This window comes from Andrographis paniculata, unplaced genomic scaffold (assembly GCF_009805555.1).
Source record: "Andrographis paniculata isolate CXL003 unplaced genomic scaffold, ASM980555v1 Contig37END, whole genome shotgun sequence".
Classification (NCBI taxonomy): Eukaryota; Viridiplantae; Streptophyta; class Magnoliopsida; order Lamiales; family Acanthaceae; genus Andrographis; species Andrographis paniculata.
In genome coordinates this window covers 458085-479453 of record NW_026137570.1, presented here as the reverse complement: position 1 = coordinate 479453, position 21369 = coordinate 458085, and the positions used below count along the sequence as shown (strand labels likewise).

The 21369-nt window shown below is 30.0% G+C and overlaps 2 protein-coding genes across 5 annotated transcripts; both read left to right on the top strand.

Annotated features, from left to right (window-relative positions):
* Positions 1-3152: 3152 nt before the first annotated feature.
* Positions 3153-6466, top strand: LOC127250582 (ammonium transporter 2 member 5-like). Its single transcript, XM_051273939.1, has 3 exons — positions 3153-3772; positions 4615-4900; positions 5793-6466. The coding sequence occupies exons 1-3, from the start codon at positions 3176-3178 to the stop codon at positions 6350-6352; spliced, it is 1443 nt and encodes a 480-aa protein (XP_051129896.1). The 5' UTR covers positions 3153-3175; the 3' UTR covers positions 6353-6466.
* Positions 6467-7879: 1413 nt separating this feature from the next.
* Positions 7880-14786, top strand: LOC127250267 (peptidyl-prolyl cis-trans isomerase CYP95). 4 transcript variants are annotated; one of them, XM_051273452.1, is made up of 14 exons: positions 7880-7990; positions 8823-8921; positions 9059-9113; positions 9399-9487; positions 9813-9837; positions 9921-9959; positions 11799-11916; positions 12160-12287; positions 12388-12706; positions 12793-12890; positions 12964-13174; positions 13266-13982; positions 14070-14132; positions 14197-14786. In XM_051273452.1, exons 2-14 carry the CDS (start codon positions 8838-8840, stop codon positions 14531-14533), a joined length of 2283 nt encoding a protein of 760 aa, XP_051129409.1. In that variant the 5' UTR covers positions 7880-7990; positions 8823-8837; the 3' UTR covers positions 14534-14786. The 4 variants fall into 4 exon arrangements, with proteins under 4 accessions (XP_051129409.1, XP_051129408.1, XP_051129410.1 ...); XM_051273451.1 differs by having other exon boundaries at positions 7885-8053; XM_051273455.1 differs by lacking the exons at positions 7880-7990; positions 8823-8921 and adding exons at positions 9639-9680; positions 10164-10246 and having other exon boundaries at positions 9064-9487.
* The last annotated feature ends 6583 nt before the right edge of the window (positions 14787-21369 follow it).

Sequence of the window (21369 nt, the reverse complement as noted above, 5' to 3'; positions counted from 1 at the left end):
TAAATTAGTTTTATATTTCTTTGTTAGTTAGTAATTTAATATATTTCTTTATTAGTTATTATTAAAATTTATATAAACTTTCTTTATTAGTTATTATTAAAATTTATATAAACTTTTATAAATATATTTATTTTAATAAAAATATTATATGATAAAAAATACTAATAAATGAATCAATAATACTCCCTCAGTTCCATTGACAGGTTACCATTTTTAATTTTCGTCTGTTCCAAAACAAGGTTATATTTAATTTAGTAATTGTACTACCTACTTCACATGATAAATATCTTTTCAACTTACAATATATTACACAAATGTTCGTTACTTTTATATTACACCATACTACTAGGGGGTATTTTTGTTTTTTTTATTACAATTTAATATAATACTAATATTCAAAAATTTACGTACAAAAATCAAACGTCACCTTTCTAACGGGACGGATGGAATATTAATATTTTTATATTGTTTTTATTCTAAAATATTTAAAAAAATTATAAATAAGATAATTAACATATAAAAAAATAATTATTTTGAAATTATAAATACGAATTTATAAGTTATTAGAATATAATATATCCAAATTATGAATAAATAATATAATAAAAAAAATTAATATATGCAAGAAATTAATTAATTTTATGGATAAATAAATAATAAAAAATAAAAATAAAAAACTAATATGTAAAGTTAGTATTGAAAATATTAATTTACCAAACACAAAAATTAATTAGTTTCCTCATGAAACAACTAAAAACTTTTTAATAAATTAAAATATTATTTACCAAATATCTCGTAATCTTTGCAACTCCAACATAAGTGTATATAACTCTTACATGGTCAAAGAAGGCTTGAGAGTAGATGTAATACAAAATATTAATATTTAATTTGATAATTTATAGAAAAAAAACATATAATAAATAGAGTAAGATAAAAGCAAAACTCCCAACATCCAAACACTAAGTCCCCTGAAAGCTATTGAAAGCTTGTAAAATAAAATAAGGATATCATGATAATTTTATATGAAATATAAGATAGATAGATAAAGAAATATTTTCCAACTAATATTCACACTTAATTTTGTAATATTGAGATGGAATCTTCAAAGTTGTCGATGAAGAAAGTACAAAAAAGAATAAATAAATAAAAAATAATAATAATAAAATAAAGGACTTATCTTTAATACTAAATTATAAAATAGATATATTACTTGTAAATAAATAAAACAAAAATAGTAGTAAAATGCATCAAAATTCAATAAGTTTGAATTTATTTATTTTATTCGAATTTTAATTTGAATATTATTTAAATATATTTTTTAAATAATAATATTATACTCCCTCCGTCCAATATAATAATCTTGTTTACCATTTTTGTTCGTCCCAAAACAATAGTCTCATTTCTATAAATAATGATATCATTATAAAATTGTCTTTACTTTTTCATTATTATTACACAATTATCACTATTTTTTACAATAATATACTCACAATGGCAAAAATGTCTTTTACCCGTACTTTTTACCCACTGCTAGTATAATATCAATATTCCTTAAATCCCGTGCCAAACATAACTCAAACTATAGTTTTGGGATGGAGAGATAATTTTTTATTGAAAAACGAAGAATAGATGTTATTTTGATTTGAACCAAATCCAAACATATTTAACAGATGTCTTTAATGGTATGTTTGTTTAAAAATTTGAATTTTAGTAGTATTTTAACATTATATATAATTAAATATTCATATTATATACAAAACATCAAATATAAATTATTTTTGTTTTTGTATAATATCGACATAATTTTGCTAAAATTATCTATATTTTTCATGTGGTTTTAAAATTTAATATAAATTTCTTTTATTCTAAAAATTGTATGATTTTCCTTAATATTTTCACAAATCTTCTATGAAATTCATTTATATATATATATATATTTTTTGTGATAAGAAAATAATTTTTTATTTATAATTTATGTATAACAAAAAATTTCATGCAATATCTTGAAAAAAACAAAGAACAGCCATACACAGAAAAGTACTTTTGCTCATAATTTTTTATACATAAATATATATGGGTTCAGTTATACTATCCCAATATATTATGTCTCTTTCAATCACCATGGCATTTGTATTAACCCCTAATGTATTGTGCTCCTACTATTACACATGGCGGATGGTGATTGGTCGACGTAGAAGAGACACAATACATTGGGATAGGGTAACCGGTGCTAATGTCATGCAAATACACATTAGTATTACAAATAACACATGTTATGTATAATAAAAGTACATGCTATTTTTAAATAATAAAATCAACTGTTGTGTTTTTGTACGAGACTATAGCATGTGATGTTAGTTCGTGTGTTATATTTGTATTATATTCACATATACAATGTCCTGTCTGTCGTAATATTGTGTGTTGTTGAGACTATAGCAAATATGTTTTGTTTATGTACTATTTTTGTATTAACATATACAGTGTATTGTTTTTAATAATATTATATATTGTCTAATATTTCCTCCGTCCCACGTAATTTGTTCTTATTTTCTATTTTCGTCTGTCCCATATAACTTGTCTTTTCTTTTTATGGAAACATGATTATCTATTTTAATCATATTTTAAAATTTTAAATTTTATAATTTTAATTAAACTATTTATTTATCTTAATTTTAATTTATAATTATTTATACTAAATAATAATTATTTCTACTAATATACTTCTAAATTACCTATTAATTATACTTGAAGTGAATTCTTTTATCTACCGTAATAGACACAAAATATATATGAGACCGAGAACGAGAGTAACACGTAAGCACAGTGTTAAACTAAACAAACAAACCCATTGGTTTCTTTTGACAAATGACAGCAGCAAAGACAATGGGAAGAAGAGTAAAAAGAGGAAATAAGTACCTCTCAAACCACAAACCTCCAAAACTTCCAGCATATATAACACCCAAAATTCCCTGATTGGAAAACCCGTCACCGTCTGTCTTAACACACTTCTTAGCTCCGGCGACGCCACCAATGCCCCCCCGACAAGAAAAAATATTCTATTCCGTTACACCCAACCCCCCTCTCTATACACACACACATGTATATATATATATATACATGCACTCCATAACTGAATCTACACCATATTCCGATCCAACCAATCAATCAGTCAAAAATGTCGATGGCGGCCCTGCCGGCGAACCTAATCCCCGACGACGCCAATCCGGCATGGATGAGCAAAGGCGACAACGCCTGGCAGCTAACGGCGGCGACTATGGTCGGAATGCAGTCGGTGCCGGGGCTGATAATTCTCTACGGCGGCGCCGTTAAAAAAAAATGGGCCGTTAACTCGGCGTTCATGGCGTTTTACGCCTTCGCCTGCGTCCTCGTCTGCTGGGTCGGGTGGGGCTACCGTCTCTCGTTCGGCGACAAGTTCGTGCCGGTCTGGGGGAAGATCAACGTGGCGCTGTCTCAACATTACCTCCTCGAACAGGCCTTTGCCGGAAAGTTCCCCAACGCCACCATGGTCTACTTCCAGTTCTCCTTCGCCGCCATCACGCTAATTCTCATCGCCGGCGCCGTGCTCGGCCGGATGAATTTTTACGCGTGGATGCTGTTTGTGCCGTTGTGGCTCACGTTTTCTTACACGGTCGGGGCGTACTCGATTTGGTCGCTTAACGGTTGGCTCGCCACCGCCGGACTTATTGACTACTCCGGCGGTTATGTTATTCACCTCTCGTCGGGGGTTGCCGGCTTTACCGCGGCTTATTGGGTATGGTTTTGATGGTCTTTTTCTCTTTGTTGAATATGGAAAATATGTCCATATAGTAGAAATTAATTTTAATTTGTCGAGGGAGTTGGAGAATGGGTTAGTTAGGATTGTTTTGAGAGTTGAAAATATAATTTTTAACGTATTTAAGGTTGGAAACAAGGCTCCAACCCTGTTAGAATAAGGAACAAGGCTTTTAACAAGGTTTTCAATAATGTTTAGAGTTGGAAATAAAATTTTTGAGGTAATTAAAGTTGAAAATAAAGCTTTCAACATTATTAATTTAATTTAAGAAACATAACTTTTTAATAGGGTTTTCAATAATGTTAAGAGTAAAAAATAGAACTCTTGACCTAGTTATAGATGAAAATATATCTTTCAATATTATTAAAGTAAATTATTAGAGTAAGAAACATAACTTTTTAGAGTAAAAAATTTCATTTTCTATGCTATTAGAATAAAAGAAAAACAAAAAAAGCTTTCGAGCAACGCGGTTAAAATAGAAAGAATAACTTATTTTCAACGGATTTAGAGTGTTAGAATCGAAAATAAACTTTCTATTATATCGTTTTTTAAGAAATATAAAATGTTAGTATATTATTAAATGTAGAAAATATTTCCAAATTTCTTAAATTTATTTATTTCAATATTTTTTACCAACAATCATAGCTTTATTAAGTTTTGACTTAAAATTTTTATTTGAATAATATATTTTAATACCATATTTACATAAAAATAATATATTTTTATTGAAAATCGTATGAAATGAATTCGATAATTTTAATTCGAAATTAAAACCAATTATATATAAATTCTAATCGATATATAAATCCGACGGTTTTCAGGTTGGGCCACGACTAACGAAGGATAGGGAGAGGTTTCCTCCGAACAACATTTTGCTGATGTTGGCCGGCGCCGGGCTCCTATGGATGGGGTGGACCGGGTTCAACGGTGGGGACCCGTATGCCGCCAGTATCGACGCATCGTTGGCAGTTCTGAACACGCACGTGTGCACGGCCACCAGTCTCATGACGTGGCTCATGCTCGACGTTGCATTCTTCGGCAAAGCCTCCATCATAGGCGCGGTTCAAGGCATGATCACCGGCCTTGTTTGCATCACGCCGGCGGCAGGTCAGCATCGTATCCGGCCTTATATATATATACATATGTTATTGTCCGGTTTATTTTGTTCTTTTTTGAATATATTTTTCTAATTATATGATTTGAATGTGATGTTTTATGAATATATACATATATATATATATATATACATATATTATTGAAAATGATAGGTTGTGTTTGTTTGTAGGACTTTTTAGTATTTTTTTTTTTTACCACTTATAACAAAATATTAAAAAATAATTTTAGATTTAAATTGTCATACTATAATGTTGATTTGAATTTAAAATGGTAAAATAATTTAGGATGTATTTTTGCAAAAATAATCCATATATTTTTTCCCAAAAATTAATACTAGCATACATATTTACTTATATCTTACGTAAAAAATATATATATATATATTTAAACTATTTTACAAAATAAATACACCATACTCCCTCTATTCCATATTTATGTATCTATTTTTTTCATAAAATTTTGAAAATATTAATATTATATTGGATACAGTAGGAATAAAATATAAATGACTAAAATAACTTTATTATATCGCGTAGTAAAAAAATAGATAATTTATTATAAAACATACCAAAATAAAAAAATAATAATAATTTGTTAAAGGAAGAAAGTGAATATATTTTCTCTAAAGAATCTATGATGTGCTTGATTTGTGTTTTAATTTTACATTTAAATTTAACTAGTAATTAAATGTAGGATATAAGGGGAAAGTGTTTGGCTCGAAGATTTTGGTTGATTTTTATTATTTATTGAATTTTTTATCCAAAAAAAAAATAAATAAAAAATTTAAATTTTATTTTTTTATATTATATTAAAATTAATTTTAAATTTAAAAAATCACATTTAACATTTTTAATTATTTCAATTCAATTTTTTTTTACTATAGGAGTCGTCCACGGGTGGGCCGCCATAATAATGGGCGTATGCTCAGGGTCTATACCGTGGTTCACAATGATGGTGGTTCACAAAAAATCCGTTCTCTTACAAAAAGTTGACGACACAATGGCCGTTTTCCACACCCACGCCGTAGCCGGAACCCTCGGCGGCATCCTCACCGGCCTCTTCGCCAACCCAAAGCTTTGCTACTTATTCTACGGCAAGTACGGCCACTACGTCGGCCTCTTCTATGGCTTCCAAATGAAGCAAGTCCGTAAAGGATTCCGACAAATCGGGATCCAATTGATCGGCATTTTGTTCGTCGTCTCGATCAACATTGTAATAACGAGCCTCGTTTGTCTCGTCGTTAAGTTAATTGTCCCGTTGAGGATGACGGAGGAAGATATGGAGGTCGGCGACGAAGCCGCGCACGGCGAGGAGGCCTACGCCATTTGGGGGCAGGGGGACCGCAATGAGAACTCGCGGTTCTCGTTGTATAATGACGTCGAGGGCGGCGGCGGCGGCGCCGGAACGTCGTCGAAGAATAAGGGACAAGTGGAGTTGACATGAGGTAGGAATTGATTGGAAGGTTGGTTGGATTGTACTGTTGGCGCTAATTAATAGTTGGATTGCGAAAATTTGTTCGTGATCACGACAATCTTGTCCGAATAAAATTGCATTTTGTTTGGTTGCTATTATTATTATTATAGTGTTGATTGTGTTTTATTGTAACTTTTGTAGTTTTATTATATATTTGAGTTTGATTTTGTTTATTTATTTAGAGTGTATTTGTTTGGGGTTTGAATATTGGATTGAAATTTTATAGTAAAAATTTTGTATTATAATAGGTGTATGATATTTTATAAATAATGTGGATGTGATGTTTTGAATGTAAAATTAATTTTTAATATAATATAAAAATAAAAAATAGATATTTGATCTAATATTTTAAAGAAAAAAATTGATGAATATTAAATTTTGGGAAAAAAAATACCGGAAAAAATATACCATTACTATATAAATTTTACAATTTTTTTATGAAAACATATGAAATTTGATTTGTACATTTTATATTTTAGGTTGTTGATTTGACAATTCAACACTACTATAATATTATCAGCTTGAGACTGAGTTTGAATGGATTTGTTTTTAGGTATTCTCAAAAAACTTATGAACTTAAATTTGTATTCCAACATATCATGATATAATTTTTTATAAATATTATTATAAATTAATAAATATATATATTATTTATTGTTTTAATCCGTGTAAACAATATATTTTTTAAATAATATTTATAAAAAATTATGTTACTTCGCCTTGTCAAAACTATCTACAAAATATATATTATAATATTATTTTATATGGTAAAATCATTAGAAATAAATATATTATAATAAATTTAATCAAGAAATAATTTAATTAAAAATTAACTTAATAAAAAATACGAATATATATAATTTTACTTTATTTCTAAAAAAAATCACATACTTTTCAATAAAAAATTAATTAGTATTCTTACAGCATTTAAAAAACAAAAATAAAATAAAATATTTTCATACTTTTTAGTACTAATTAATACTCCTGTAAAAACTATAAAACAATTCTATATACAAAAAAAAAATTGTAATTAAGTGAGACTTGTAAAATCATGAGGTCATATATTCAAACCCGATACTTTAGGTCACTGCAATACTTTTGAATAGCAGCTACGGCAACGCTATAAAACAAATGTAATTATCTATTTAAAAGATAAAATATTTATAATAAATATAAATATTTTATTGAAATGATATTTTAACACAAATAATAAATATATACGACTAATCAAATTAACTCATTGGATCAATATCAATTAGAACATCCATTACCAAATATCCCTCGAATCAAGATCAACTTACCATATATCCCTATATAATAATTCCGATAAAAATAAAAAAAAAAAAAAATTCCCTATATAATAATAACAATAATACTAAAATTTAAGTAGAGGGATCGAGAACACACTACGCTACAAGTCGTGGGTGGTGTGTGTCTATACGATTCAGAATCAGCGCTTTCTAAAAACGCTACAGCAATTTATTTCAGTTAGGTTTTCTGCTCCTCGGACAAGCAGAGACAACAAATCTCATTTCATTAGCACATTCTGTGGAGAGGAGCAGTTCCTCCAGCTGCACTGCACCGCTTGCCAGCTGCTCAAAAACCCTAGTTTAGACCATATCCCGTTAAATTAAATCGTCTGCTTGTTTTCTTCGAATTTGCTTATTCAAGGTCGAATTATTCGATCCATCGTTGTTTCGTTTTCTTCCTCTTTTGTTTGGGTTTTTTGGAGTACACGAAGTTATTGTTCGGACTTACCTTTTTCTTTTTTCTTTTAATTTTATTTTTCCCGATAAATCTAGGCCCTTGTTGTGATTTGCACTGCCGAGGTTAATTTACGAGCTGTTAGTGTTTTCTGAGGGGGGATGATTCCTTAGGGTTTAGGGTTTTGAATGTCTCTCTGGATTTTTGGGTGTGTGTGTGTGTGTTGTTTTGTGTTGATGCACTCGTGAAAGTTTATTGACGCTTTATTAATTTTGGGATAGTGTACTTTCGTGGAATCTTGTTTAATCTTTTTTCTTTGCATTATGCTAGATCTGTGATTTTGCTGTATTTGGTTTTTGGAATTATATCATTGACACTGTTTGTAGCGTTTCTGTAATTGCCATTTACATCGTATTATTGGCTTTATTAGTGAGGTTACAAGATGGAGAAACTAATGGGTTGATTTTATGTAATGCACTTGTTGAGGTTTCTTGATGCGCTATTCATTTTGGGATGGTAGGATTTTTGTTTATTGAATTTGGTATATGTATTTATGACCTGAAAATTTCTAAAAAGAGATTCTGGGCCTTTCTCTTTGCATTATGGTAGATCTCTGATGTGAAATTTGTATTGATGTTGTGTTTGGTTTTCTGGAATTATATTCTCGACTGCTATCGTATATTTTGTTTCTGGTGGGTTTTTACAATTTCCATTGACACTGCATACTTGACTTTAGGAGCAAGGCTAGAAGATGGAGAAAATTAATAAGAAGAGAGTGCTAGTGTTTTTGGACATATCCGTTGATGGTGATCCTTTGGAGAGGATGGTTTTTGAGGTATTCTTCTATTTTGTAACCACATAAGATTGCTGTGGTAGTGTGGTTACAATTATTAGTTTAGATTCATTCTCAATGATTTTTTGTATAGTGCAATATGCTAAGATGCCGAACTGTTGTTTGCTCCTGCTGTGCAGCTCTTCACTGATGTTGCTCCCAAAGCTGCTGAAAACTTTCGAGCACTTTGTACTGGTAACACTAAATTTGAATGTATCTTTGCCATACAGTTGATTTCACATGCTTCTGGTATTGCTTGACGGTATAGGGATCTGCAAGTTTAATAATGCTTTCATGAGTGATGGGTTTCATAAAACTTCGGACTTGCTTTTGAGAAGGCTACAGCTGTTGAAATGTTTCCTTTCTTGTTGTTTTACTATTCTGTTATATTTTCTTGAGAAATCTCCTATTTATGTTCACCAAATCATTTATATACTATCATGTAAGTTTTCTTTATCAGATGTTGACTCCATTCTTCAGGAGAAAAAGGTATCAGCTCTAAAACTGGGAAGCCATTGCATTACAAAGGGACCTTTTTCCATAGTATAGTCAAAGGATATGCTGCTCAGGTATTTGGTAGACTTTTTACTTTTTGGGTTTAGGTAATGCGTAAATATTAGAGATTAATATTTTTAACTTGCTTATGTATTATTTGCTCAAGCATAAGTGAAATTGTTCACCTCAATGTTTAGTTAGCTATCCTTGTTTATCCTGTAACAGGGCTGATGATCATGACTGCATTTCTTGTGATATAATTTTAAGGTTGTACTACTGAGTTTTCAATTCTTATTATTTGGTAAACCTTGGCTGATTAGGACCAAAAGAGTTATTTTATTTTTGTTATTTCATTTTGGCTATAAAATGTTATTGACTGCCTTTTGACTGTTTGTACAGGCAGGTGACTTTCTGCGGCAAAATGGTATGTTTTAACAGGATATTGATGCCATAGTAAACTGCTATTCTCTTTTGAACCGGTTAACTGAATTTTATCATCGTGTGCAGGCAATTTTGGAGAAAGTATATATGGAGATAATTTCCCAGGTGAGAAACAAACAATTTGGTTTAAATTCTAATGTTTAGGTATCCTGACTGATAGCTAGACAGATCCTTGGATTCATTCTTTACATTAAAATTTGTATTGCTATGTTTAGAATACTCACTCATAAACACATTCATATGTTTCTTTATTCACAACTTCTTTGTCTTGAGAACATGTGGGTTTCCTTTTTTCTATTGCCTATGAAGGTTGGGGCTGAGTTTGATCTTATTCTCGCTGCGTTGGAGCCTCAATTCAAATGATATTGGAACAATTGTTTTCTCTTACTATGGTAGGAATCTAAATGTTTTGAACAACTTGTTCAGCCCGTGCTTCGAATTTTTCCTGACATACTTATTTTTTCTTCAAATGTTTTATCAATGGCAATGATTATGATGTTGTACTCCTGGGATGCCTTTAAATATTTTTCCCTGCTTGTCATTTTTTCGATTTTGTTGATTCCATTTTAATTACTTCCTCTTGAAATTTGATGCTAGAACTATCATTATCCTGATAGGAGCTGTATACATGTCCGTAAGTGCACTTAAGGGAACCTGAAATTTTGGGTTCTTCCCTTTTGTGCCTGCGGTCATTATATTGTCACCGTTGCATCCAGTGCCAGAGAACAGGCTATTGTTATGTAGAAAATATATACTCAAAAAAAATTAAATTAAACAAAAAATTAACTGGAATTTCTTCCTGTCCTATAGAAATAGATACTCTTCCTGTCACATCCATATGGCAAATCCTGATTTCAAATCATGGATAATATCAAATTAATATCAAATCCTGATTTCAAATCATGGATAATACTGAAGTAATAATCCTAACAAGTATTTACAGCTAATCCTTGTGCTGACATAACAATCTAATGGGTCTTAGCCCTATTGACCTTAGCCCGAATATTATTTTCCCTTTCAGTCTCAGGCTGCATTAATTTTTCAAGCCATGATAAAAATGCGCATATCTTATTTTAATCAATCACATTGTACTGATGTAATTCGGTGATTGTACTGCATCACTGTTATGGTTTTGACTCTGAGATCAAGTTTTTGCAAATCTCATGTTACTATCATTCTATGATTATACTGAAATCTTTGACCTCAAACTTTAGAGTGTCTGTTTGGCTTTTGGGGAGTTGTTTGGCTTTTGAAGGTATTTGGGCTTATAATTTATTTGTAATGAGAATTGTGATATGATGCTTGGATGACTTTAGGAATGCATTGATTACGTATCGATTTGTGTGATGATGTAAAAGTAAAAATATTTTGTAATATACTCTACTTAAATTAATTTAAAAGTGTGTACAAAGTCATTCTGCAACTATATCCTTATAATAATATACTTAATATATATATATATTTATTTTATAAGAGAATAAAAATATTATGTAAACAAATGAATAGAAACAATAACATACATAATGTATATAAATATAAAAACTAAAATCTTAGGGTGGAATAGTATATGTATGCGCACATATATGTACATTAGTCATACACATCGTGACAGGAGGATGGGAATTGTTAGAAGTCAAGCAGGGCATCGAAATTTTGCCAAATAGTATTGGTAGTGCGAGATTGAAAGGCTAAACAACCACACCTAAGTTTGTGCAGATTCTGGCATCCATTTGGTGTCTATTACTGTAAAGTTTGGATCAAGTGATTGTTGATCTGGGAGACAGAATGTTGTGAAATGGGTTATTTCTGTCTGTCATCATGTCCTCCATCTTAATTATACTATGAATTACATGAAGGATCCATAATTTCATACATCGTTTATTGAGGAGTCTTTGTATAACTGCAAGTGGGTAGCTTCTGAAAGTATTTTTACTGTTTTATCAGATGAGTCTCCAAAATTAAAGCATGATGGCCCTGGCTTATTATCCATGTCCCTTGCTGATCGCGATGAACGAGGTTCACTGTTTAGTATCACCTTTAAGGCTGATCATCATCTTGACAGGTTTGTAATATATATCTTTTAATGAATGCAATGAATTTTTCTGAGTGTTCGAACATCAAATTGGAAAACCATCGTTTTCTTCAATTAATTCATGCCATAATAGCTTCAAGTTTCTTCAATTTTCTTTAATGATAAAGTTAATCAAATCCTTGTATGTACAGATTCTAATCCACCCAGCCTGATATGCCTGATATTTTCTTCTAGTGTTACTCTATTCATTGATTGTTGTTGTCTGATGAACAGAAAAAGTATTGTCTTTGGTAAACTTGTGGATGGGCATGAATTGTTGAAGAAGATTGAGGATGCTGGAGATGAGGATGGGAGACCTGCTGTGACTGTTAAAATTGTAAATTCTGGAGAAATACTAGATGGTAGGGAATGAGACTTTATGCACATACCTGTATATAGTTCTTCGTATTTTTGTTGCCCCTTTGATCTTTTCGCCTATGGAATTAACTCTTCTATGTACAGATAAAAAGAAGGGGAATGGCCTGAAAATGGGGAAGGGGAAGCACAAGAGATCATCCAAGAAGAGGAGGAAGAGAAGAAGAAAATATTACTCATCTGACTCTGATAGTTCATCTGATACCGATTTGGATTCATCGGAATCTGACACTGAATCCGACTCTGAGTCTTCCTCATTGAGTGATACCACCTCGTCAAGTGATTATAGGCGGAAGAAGAGAAAGAAGCCTAAGAGAGACAGGCCTAGGCGTGGGAAGAAGAAGGATAAACGACATGTGAAGCGACGCAAGAGACGCGATAAGAAATCAAAACGTAAATCTAAGAGGTAGGAGTTGTTGTTGCATTGTATTTATAACTTTTTCCCTTCGATTTTATATAACACATTGGATTTCTCTCATTCTGGATATGTAGGCAGAGCAACTCCGATAGCGAGAGTGACACTAAAAGTGAAAGTAGTTCTCAGGATGATGACGCCGTCAATGCATTGGATGGGAATCATAGACCCTCAGGTATACTACCTTTTTAGATCATATTTCTATTTTTTCTATTTTATCTATTGTTCTAATTATTTCATCGCGCCAGGAAATAAATCTCCACAAGCTGAGGAGCAAGAGATATCCGAAGTTAATCATAAGAAAGGGGAGCCAGCGGAGATCACCGAACGAGAAGACAGAGAATTCCCGAGGGAAAACGGCGGCCATCGAAGTAATAATGTCGGGGTTGCAAGGATTGAATCTGATGGAAGTGCCGATAAGCGCCCCGATGTATTGAATGACCTTCCAAGCAAATCTAGGTCTACATTCCCTCTCCTCCCTCATGTCTCTACATGCTTAAGCATCGATCTCGAAATTCTATATGTGTTGGGTTGGATGATTGATGGGCAGGAGTCGAAGCATAAGTCCGAAAAGGGCTCGGAGTAAGAGTATGAGCATCAGTCCTAGAAGCATCGATCGAAGCCCCAGTCCTGCTGCGGAACATAACCGAAGTCCCGACGCTAGTCCAATCCCGAAAGACGTCTCGGGCAGAAGCAGGAGTAACACGCCCGTTAAAAGTCGAACCAGCAGTAGTCCCCCAAGGAGCAGGCGAGAAAGAAGCGCCAGCACGAGTTCTCCTCGAGCACGCAGTCGAAGTGCCACCGCTTCTCCTCCGAGAAAACGACTCACTCGGAGCCCGCCGTCGAGAACATCTCCCCGGAGATCGTCGGTAAGGTCAGGTAGCCGGAGTCCTGCGAGATCTTCTCGACGCAGTTTAAGCAGAAGCCCCGTCAGGTCAGCTCGTCGAAGTGCTAGTCGAAGCTCCGGTAGGGTTTCTCGTAAAAGAAGCCCGAGTCCGATCCCAGCCAGGTCGTCGAGAAGAAATAATCGCCCCAGCTACTCCGGGAGCCCCTCTGGAGCGGGACGTCGCCTGAGGTCGCCCGTTTCTGGCCGCGGCAGGAGTTCATCGAGAAGTCCGTCTGTCGACGGATCACCCAAACGTGTCCGAAGAGGACGGGGCTTCAGTGATCGCTATTCTTACGTCCGTCGCTACAGGAGCCGGACACGTTCCCCCGATCGTTCTCCTATAAGATCTAATCGCTATGGTGGCAGGGGCGATCGCGATAGGTAAGAAAAATCATCGTAATTTCCTCACTCCCTGCTGTTTACACAAATCGGTATCTTCGCGTACTTAGCTTTGAAATTTCTTCATAGATATCCGAGTTACAGAAGATCCCCGAGACGTTATCGAAGCCCGGTTCGAGGACGATCTCCAAGGTAGCATGTTTTGTTTAGTATTCGTTGATTAGTGCCGGTTTTTATTGTAGGAAACGCATTGCAGGTTCAGAGGCAGGAGGAGTCGAAGTCGGAGTCGGACCCGGAGTCCTAGTGGGTCCTGGAGCCCAATACGGTACCGCAGCCGCCGTCGATATAGCCCGAGCAGGAGTCCCGTCCCAAGTCGATCTCCCGTGAGGAGATACTCGCGTAGCTCGCCGCGTTCGGAAAAGCGACGCAGATCGCCTTCGAGGAGCAGGAGCAGGAGCAGGTCCCCTTCGGGTTCTCGATTGTCACACGACTCTCAGCGTCCTGAGGAGAAAGGCAATTCAAGGTCGTCGTCTGGTAGCCCTGCCGGGAAGGCTCGACCGGGGCTCGTGTCGTATGACTCGGCTCGGGAATAGAATGTGTCTGAAGGTAAAACTTGCAAGGACCGTTTCTTGCTTAGCTCGTTCGTTTGTTATGTTGTGTTAAAAAATTATCGGATTGGATGTCTTGTGTTATGTGTCTTAAGTTGAGTTTGTTATTTGTGTTTGGATTTCTGCTGCAGAACTCCTTTTTCTCCAGTTATTATTATTATTGTTATTATTATTATGTCCAAAATTGAATTTTCAACTGGGTTTAAAGACATTTAATTCTATTATGATTAGTCAAGTATATTGTTAGGTGTTTTATAAGTTCTGCGTTCTGACTATTATTATGCTGTCTTTCACATAGAATGCTTTTGTGTGTTTTTTTTGGGTTATTTTTCAAAGGTTTTGAAGCCTTATTGTTTCTCTAAATCATAAGCCCATTTATGAAAATTATCTCAAATGGGTCTAAAATCCAAACAAATACTAGTATAAGTTTTGTTATATTAATATTTCCTCATTTAGGGGTGAGCAAAAAAATCGAACTGAACTGTCCAATCGCTGAATCGAATTGAATTTTCAGTTAACTAAATAAATTTGGTTCAAATATAAATATTGCATATTTGATATTTGTTCGGTTCGGTTCCAGTTTTTTATATTTTTTTCGGTTCGGTTAACCGAATCGAATATATTTATATTATTATATTTTAAAATTTATATTAATAATTATATTCGATTCGGCTTCGGTTCGAATATTTGAAATATTTGCAAATATTTTGATTTAATTAGAATTTAAATTATTTTTTTATTTTTATTTGGTTCGAATTATTTGCAAATATTGCAAATATTTTCGGTTAACTGAAAATTTCAGTTCGGATACGGTTCATAATTTTGGATATTTGTTCGATTCTGTTCGGTTCAAATATCAAATACCTGCATATTTGTATACCTGCATATTTGTAAATATTCGAACCGTGCCCACCCTGCCCTCATTCCGTTGTTATTTTTGTTACATAAATTAAAAATTATTAATATTTTTGTATGTGATAAATAGCACTCCATATAAGAATGTATGAAGTAAAATGCTTTTAAATATAGAAGTATATAAATTGCAAAATAATAATATAAAACATACTTGTAACATTAAGTTAAATATAACAATATTTTATTATTTATATATTTATTAAATGAGAGAAATATATATATTAATCGTAAACAATGATAGTATATATCTTTTCAAATAATAATGGAAGAATATATTCTTCATCGAATCCCGTAATAAAATGAGAAATCACTCGTCGCAATTCCATTCCAATTCTTGATTTGATCGAATCTATCTGAATTTTTTTTTTAAGACAAGACGGGACGGGACAACGAGACGAGACTTAGAGTATGATAAATTATAATTTGAATTATTTTAAAACAAGAATAGTAGTGGAGGCCAAAAGGCCTTTTTAAGTAAGTAGTGGTAGCTTTAAAGGCTTTATGTGTATGTTTCTTTTGAGGATTGTTGTTGAATTTTTACTTTTAATTTTAATTTAAATACTAATTTGATTTACTTTTTCCGTTTCAAATAATATGTCCCTGTTGTGGTAAACATCCAAAATTAAGATAAAATTTAATTAGTAAGTAATTAAGAAATATATTAGTAAAACATACTTATTGTATAATAAAAATAATTAAATAACTTAATTAAAATTACAAATTAAAAATTATGAAATTTAAAATGAATAATTGTATTTATAAAAAGAAAGACAAAATATATGGAACGGATGAAAATATAAAATATGAACATTGAGACGGAAGAAGTTATATATTTTATATTAATAAAACATCGAAATTGAATAGCCAAAATTGAAAAGAAAAGTGCCTACAAGATGTCTAACATCCAAACTCTATCTACCCCACCAAAATCATTCAATATGCTTTTTATACAATATTACTATGAACAATATTATAAATATTTATTAACTAGGGACATGAGTTTGTGTACTTTGTATTTTTTTTTTTTTTTTTATAAATATATTTTTTTTATGTTAGGTACGAAAAAGTATGTTAGTAACAAAAAAATAATAATATTTTGTATTTAATTATTAATTTTTTTTATTTTTATTTTTGAGTGAATGAAGTGTATGTAATATATATATATTGTTAATATCATATTTTTTAAAAAATATATAGAGAGAATCATGTAATTCGAAGAAATGTTAAGGGAACAAACCTGTTGTTTTATTTTATTTTATTTTTTGTTTTTTACTTTTTATAGGGTGTGTTTGGATGTAGTGTTAGGATAGTGGAAAATAAAATTTTGAATTGAAATAATAATTTGATATGATATATATATATATATAAAAGTATTGATGTAATATTATTATAAATATAAAATTGATTTTTAATGTAATATAAAAAATAAAAATAAATGCTTAATTTGATATTTTTAAAATTTAAAAATCAAAGTTAAACCCGTGTGGGGATAGGGTCGACTTATTGGACATCTTCAAGTTTATTATTATATCAAATTTAATCCTAGGCATGGCTCGACTTATTGGACATATTTATATCTTGAAGTATAATTGAGCATAAATCAAGAAAATAGAAAATATTTTAAAACCATATATTTACTTAGGGTAAATTTAATGGGTTGTCAAATAATTGATAAGTATATATGTTTTATAAAAATGGACATATTTGGGATGATTAAAGTTAAGCAAATTTTTGCCCTTTTAAGGAGATAGAAGTGTCTCTCTCAATTCTTGCATCTCCTCAATTTGAGAGACCTTTCATTCCAATTCCAATTTCAATAATAATAATAACAATAATGCCTAAAACACACATATATAGATACATATATATATATGACATGTATGTATTATTGAATATGATCTATGATAATCTTGATCATCTCTAAGATGTGTCTTGTTTGAGTATTTGAGTTTTGAATAAAAATCATTTGAATATTAATTTATTTAATATAATATAAATAGATGCTTATATTTTATTTTAAATGTAAATTTAACTTTCAATATAGTATAAAAAATAAAAATTTAATTTGATAATTTTCTAAATAGTAGAAAAAAACCTTTAAAAAACCCCAAACCAAAAACGGACTAGTTATAATTATTATTTATTTGTCTATTTATTTATTTTACACACTCACGCATCTGACGAGAATTTCATTCAAGTCAAACACATATGTACTGACCAGAAATCGAACTCAGAACTTAATTACTTATGTAGTGATATTTTTTAATGCATGGGATTTAGTTTTCAATAATTAATGTATTTCTTCTATCACTATTCTTTCTCTCTGTATATATATATATAGAGTGAGAGAGAGAGAACCTAAAGTGAGACAAGAATCTTTGTTAAAAGCTAAATAATGGAGTGTAGTAGAGATAGAGAGAGAGATTAATCAATATTTGCATGCTTACTTTTTTGACCACTCATCATTCATCTCTCTCTCTAGCTCTCTCTCTCTCTAGCTCTCTCTCTCTCTCTCTCCTTTCCCATGCATGCATGCATAAATCTATATATATATATATACACTCTTGCAAATTTAGGATGTATTTACTTGTGTAGTGATATTTTTACTATTTTTTTTTCAAACTTTTTTTTTTACTATATAATTCTTTCATGTATAAAACTACATAATTTCACTTTACAAAAAATTACATACAATCCATTGTATAAAATAATAATAATAATAATAAGTAAAATAATAAACCCAAGTAAATAAAAAACTGAACACATCCTATATATTTCATATTTACATAAACTTAATCATTATTTGAACAATTAGTTTTTTTTTTTAAAAAAAAAAAGATGAAAAAAAGTGAAAGTATTTAAGACATCTATTTTTGAAACAGAAAAAAGGATCACTATTTTTAAGACAAAAAAGAAAGATATTAAAAAAGAAAGTGAATTTTTTGCCTTAAAAGTATAAAATCAAAAGTGTATTAAAAAAATAAAATAAAAACCTCTAAATTAATAATATTAATTATTTAGATTAATATATATATCTTTCAACATTCAGCTAAAAAGCAAATGGGAATCCTATGTGAATTAATAGTATGTCACTCTCATTCTCTTCTTTTCCTAATTGCAACTTTAAATTAAATTTGCTTATAAATTAATGTTATCTTCAAATTTTATAAAATTAAGATTAATACTAATCATAATAAAGTACCTTTAGACTTTCTATTTTTTCGACTTGAAATATATTGTTCAAAATAAGATTTTACAAGTTGAGTTTGAGCCCGATAAATATTGATAAATTTTAAGAAGAAAAATAATAATAGAATGACTTTAAATTAATTTTGATATATATATATATATATACAGCGGCGGAACTAGAATATTATTAGAGGGAGTGACAAAAAATTTTAAATTTACAAAACAAATTTTTTATTTGTAAAATAATATCAATATCGTCCACTTAATAAATTTATATTTACTTTTTATACTAATATTAAATATTAATTATTATATCTAGTCCAAATAAAAAAAAAACAATTTTTTTTATTAGTAAATATTGATATATTATATTTTGAAAAAAAAAAAAAAACTAATGCACTTTTTATTAAAAAAAAAAAATCAACACTTCGATATTTTTATTAATTTTTTATTTATTTTAAATATTATCTATAAAAAATATATATACTATTCTTTTAAAAATAAAAAAATTAATAAAATAGAGTAAAAATAGGGTTGGAGTGGAACAAGGGTGGGCTGCAGTCTACCCTTGTCCCTTAATAGGTCCGCTACTGTATATGTATATATATATATATATATGCATTTTTATTTGATTTTGTTCACCATGCGATGCGATGAACAATGTTTTTACCTCCGAATAAAATATTTGAACTATCATAATTTATTTTCAAGTTTCATTTCACCTATTTTAATAAATATTATATTTTTACACTATTCATTATAATTCTCTGTTCTCGCCCTTCCAAATCATTACTATTATTTAAAAAACACAAACATAATATTTATATTTTTATTATTGAAAATATTATATGAAAAATGTAAAATAATTAAATTTGAGAGTGATTATTTTTTTAAAAAAAGATTCTATATATATAGACATGCATGCATAAAAATTAAATAAATTTGACTTGTCATTATTAAATTATTATTTATGAATATTTATATTTTGGGCTTTGGACTAAGGCATTAAAGAGTAAGGTGCAAATTAAAGCTGCAAAAAAAAAGCTTTAATATATTGAAAGGTAAATAAAGTGAGAGGAAAAAATAAAGAAAATGAAAAAGATAAATTAGATTATGATTAAATGAGCTGTGTTCAACTCATCATAATTAATCTATATACATTCATATTCATATTCATATATATATATATATATTACAAACATGTGCTATCAAGTGCAGGGTATTAGGTTCGACCGGGGTTTATTCAGTGCGCACTTTCGGGTAGCGGCCGCAGGTTCCCATGTCATCCAAACAAAAAAAAAAAGAAAAAGAAAAATTTAAAATATTGGGGTATGTTTGTATTTGAGGACGTATTTTCATATTTTAGATTGATTTAAAAATAATTATAATTGTGTTTAAATATATTTTGAAAGTATTTTGAGTTATTTTATTGTTTTGAAAATAATAAATAAGTTGAATAAAAAAATATATTAGTGTGGTTGGTTGTAAGCTGAGAGATTTAGTTGGAAGTTCAATTTTATCAATGAGTGAAGAAGTATTGTTTGATTGTAATTTGAGTTATTGTATAATATTTTTTCGTTATACCATTTTGTTTGGACATTGAAATTAAAAAAAAAATAAATATGTTCGATTTTAATTTGAAATTGAGTGTTTGATTTTAGTTTAAATAATATTTTAGTTAATTTTTGGTGAGAAAAATAATACTCCATCCGTGTCAATACAATAGTCCATATTTACTATTTTTGTCTGTCTTAAAACAATAGTCTTATTTACATAAATGAATATATCACCATAAAACTACCGATACTTTTTTATTTTTATTACACAATTATCACTACTTTTTACATTAATACACTCACAAGGACAAAAAAGTCTTTTATTTATATTTTTTACCAACTATCAATATAATATCAATATTTCTTAAATCTCGTGCCCAACTGAATTAAGACTATATTTATGGGACGAAGAGGGTATATTTTTATCAAAAATTGTGCGGACGAACAATATAAAACGTGTTTGAAATAATAATAAAAAAATTAATGAAATTAAATATCTTTAATTATCCAGTATATTATTATTATTATTATTATTGTTGTTGTTGTTTAATGCACCCTCGTTTAACAATCATCATATCCTATGTGTCATTTTCTTTTCTTTTTTAAAATATATATAGAGGAGAGGACATAAGGTTTTGAATCATATACTAATCTTATTTCAAGTTTATATTATTGAATATTAACTGAACCGCATAGATTATATAGACATTACAATTCAAAATAAGATTCAAATGGATTTTAGACGTAAAAAGAATTTAAAAGTATAGGTCTCATTTATTACAAGATTGTATTACATACGTAGATGACAATTTCTGTTCGTATTTTATTTTACATTTTAATTTAAATAATATTTTGATATAGAATACAGATAGAGAATTTTGGTTAATGTTAATATTGAAAAAGTAAGGTGGTATGCAAATAACACATCCTCATTGTCCAATTTATATCTTCACTAAAATGATTAAAATTCCATTTTATTTTATTTTTAAATTAATCATATATAGAAACACATTATGAAATAATCTCGTGACAAGTTGATCATATTATTATTATTATTATTCATTCATTCACTCATGAATTTTGTGGTTCATAAAATTAAATAATTTATGTCTATTGTTAAATTGCATATATATATATATATAGAATATTAAATTATTTTTT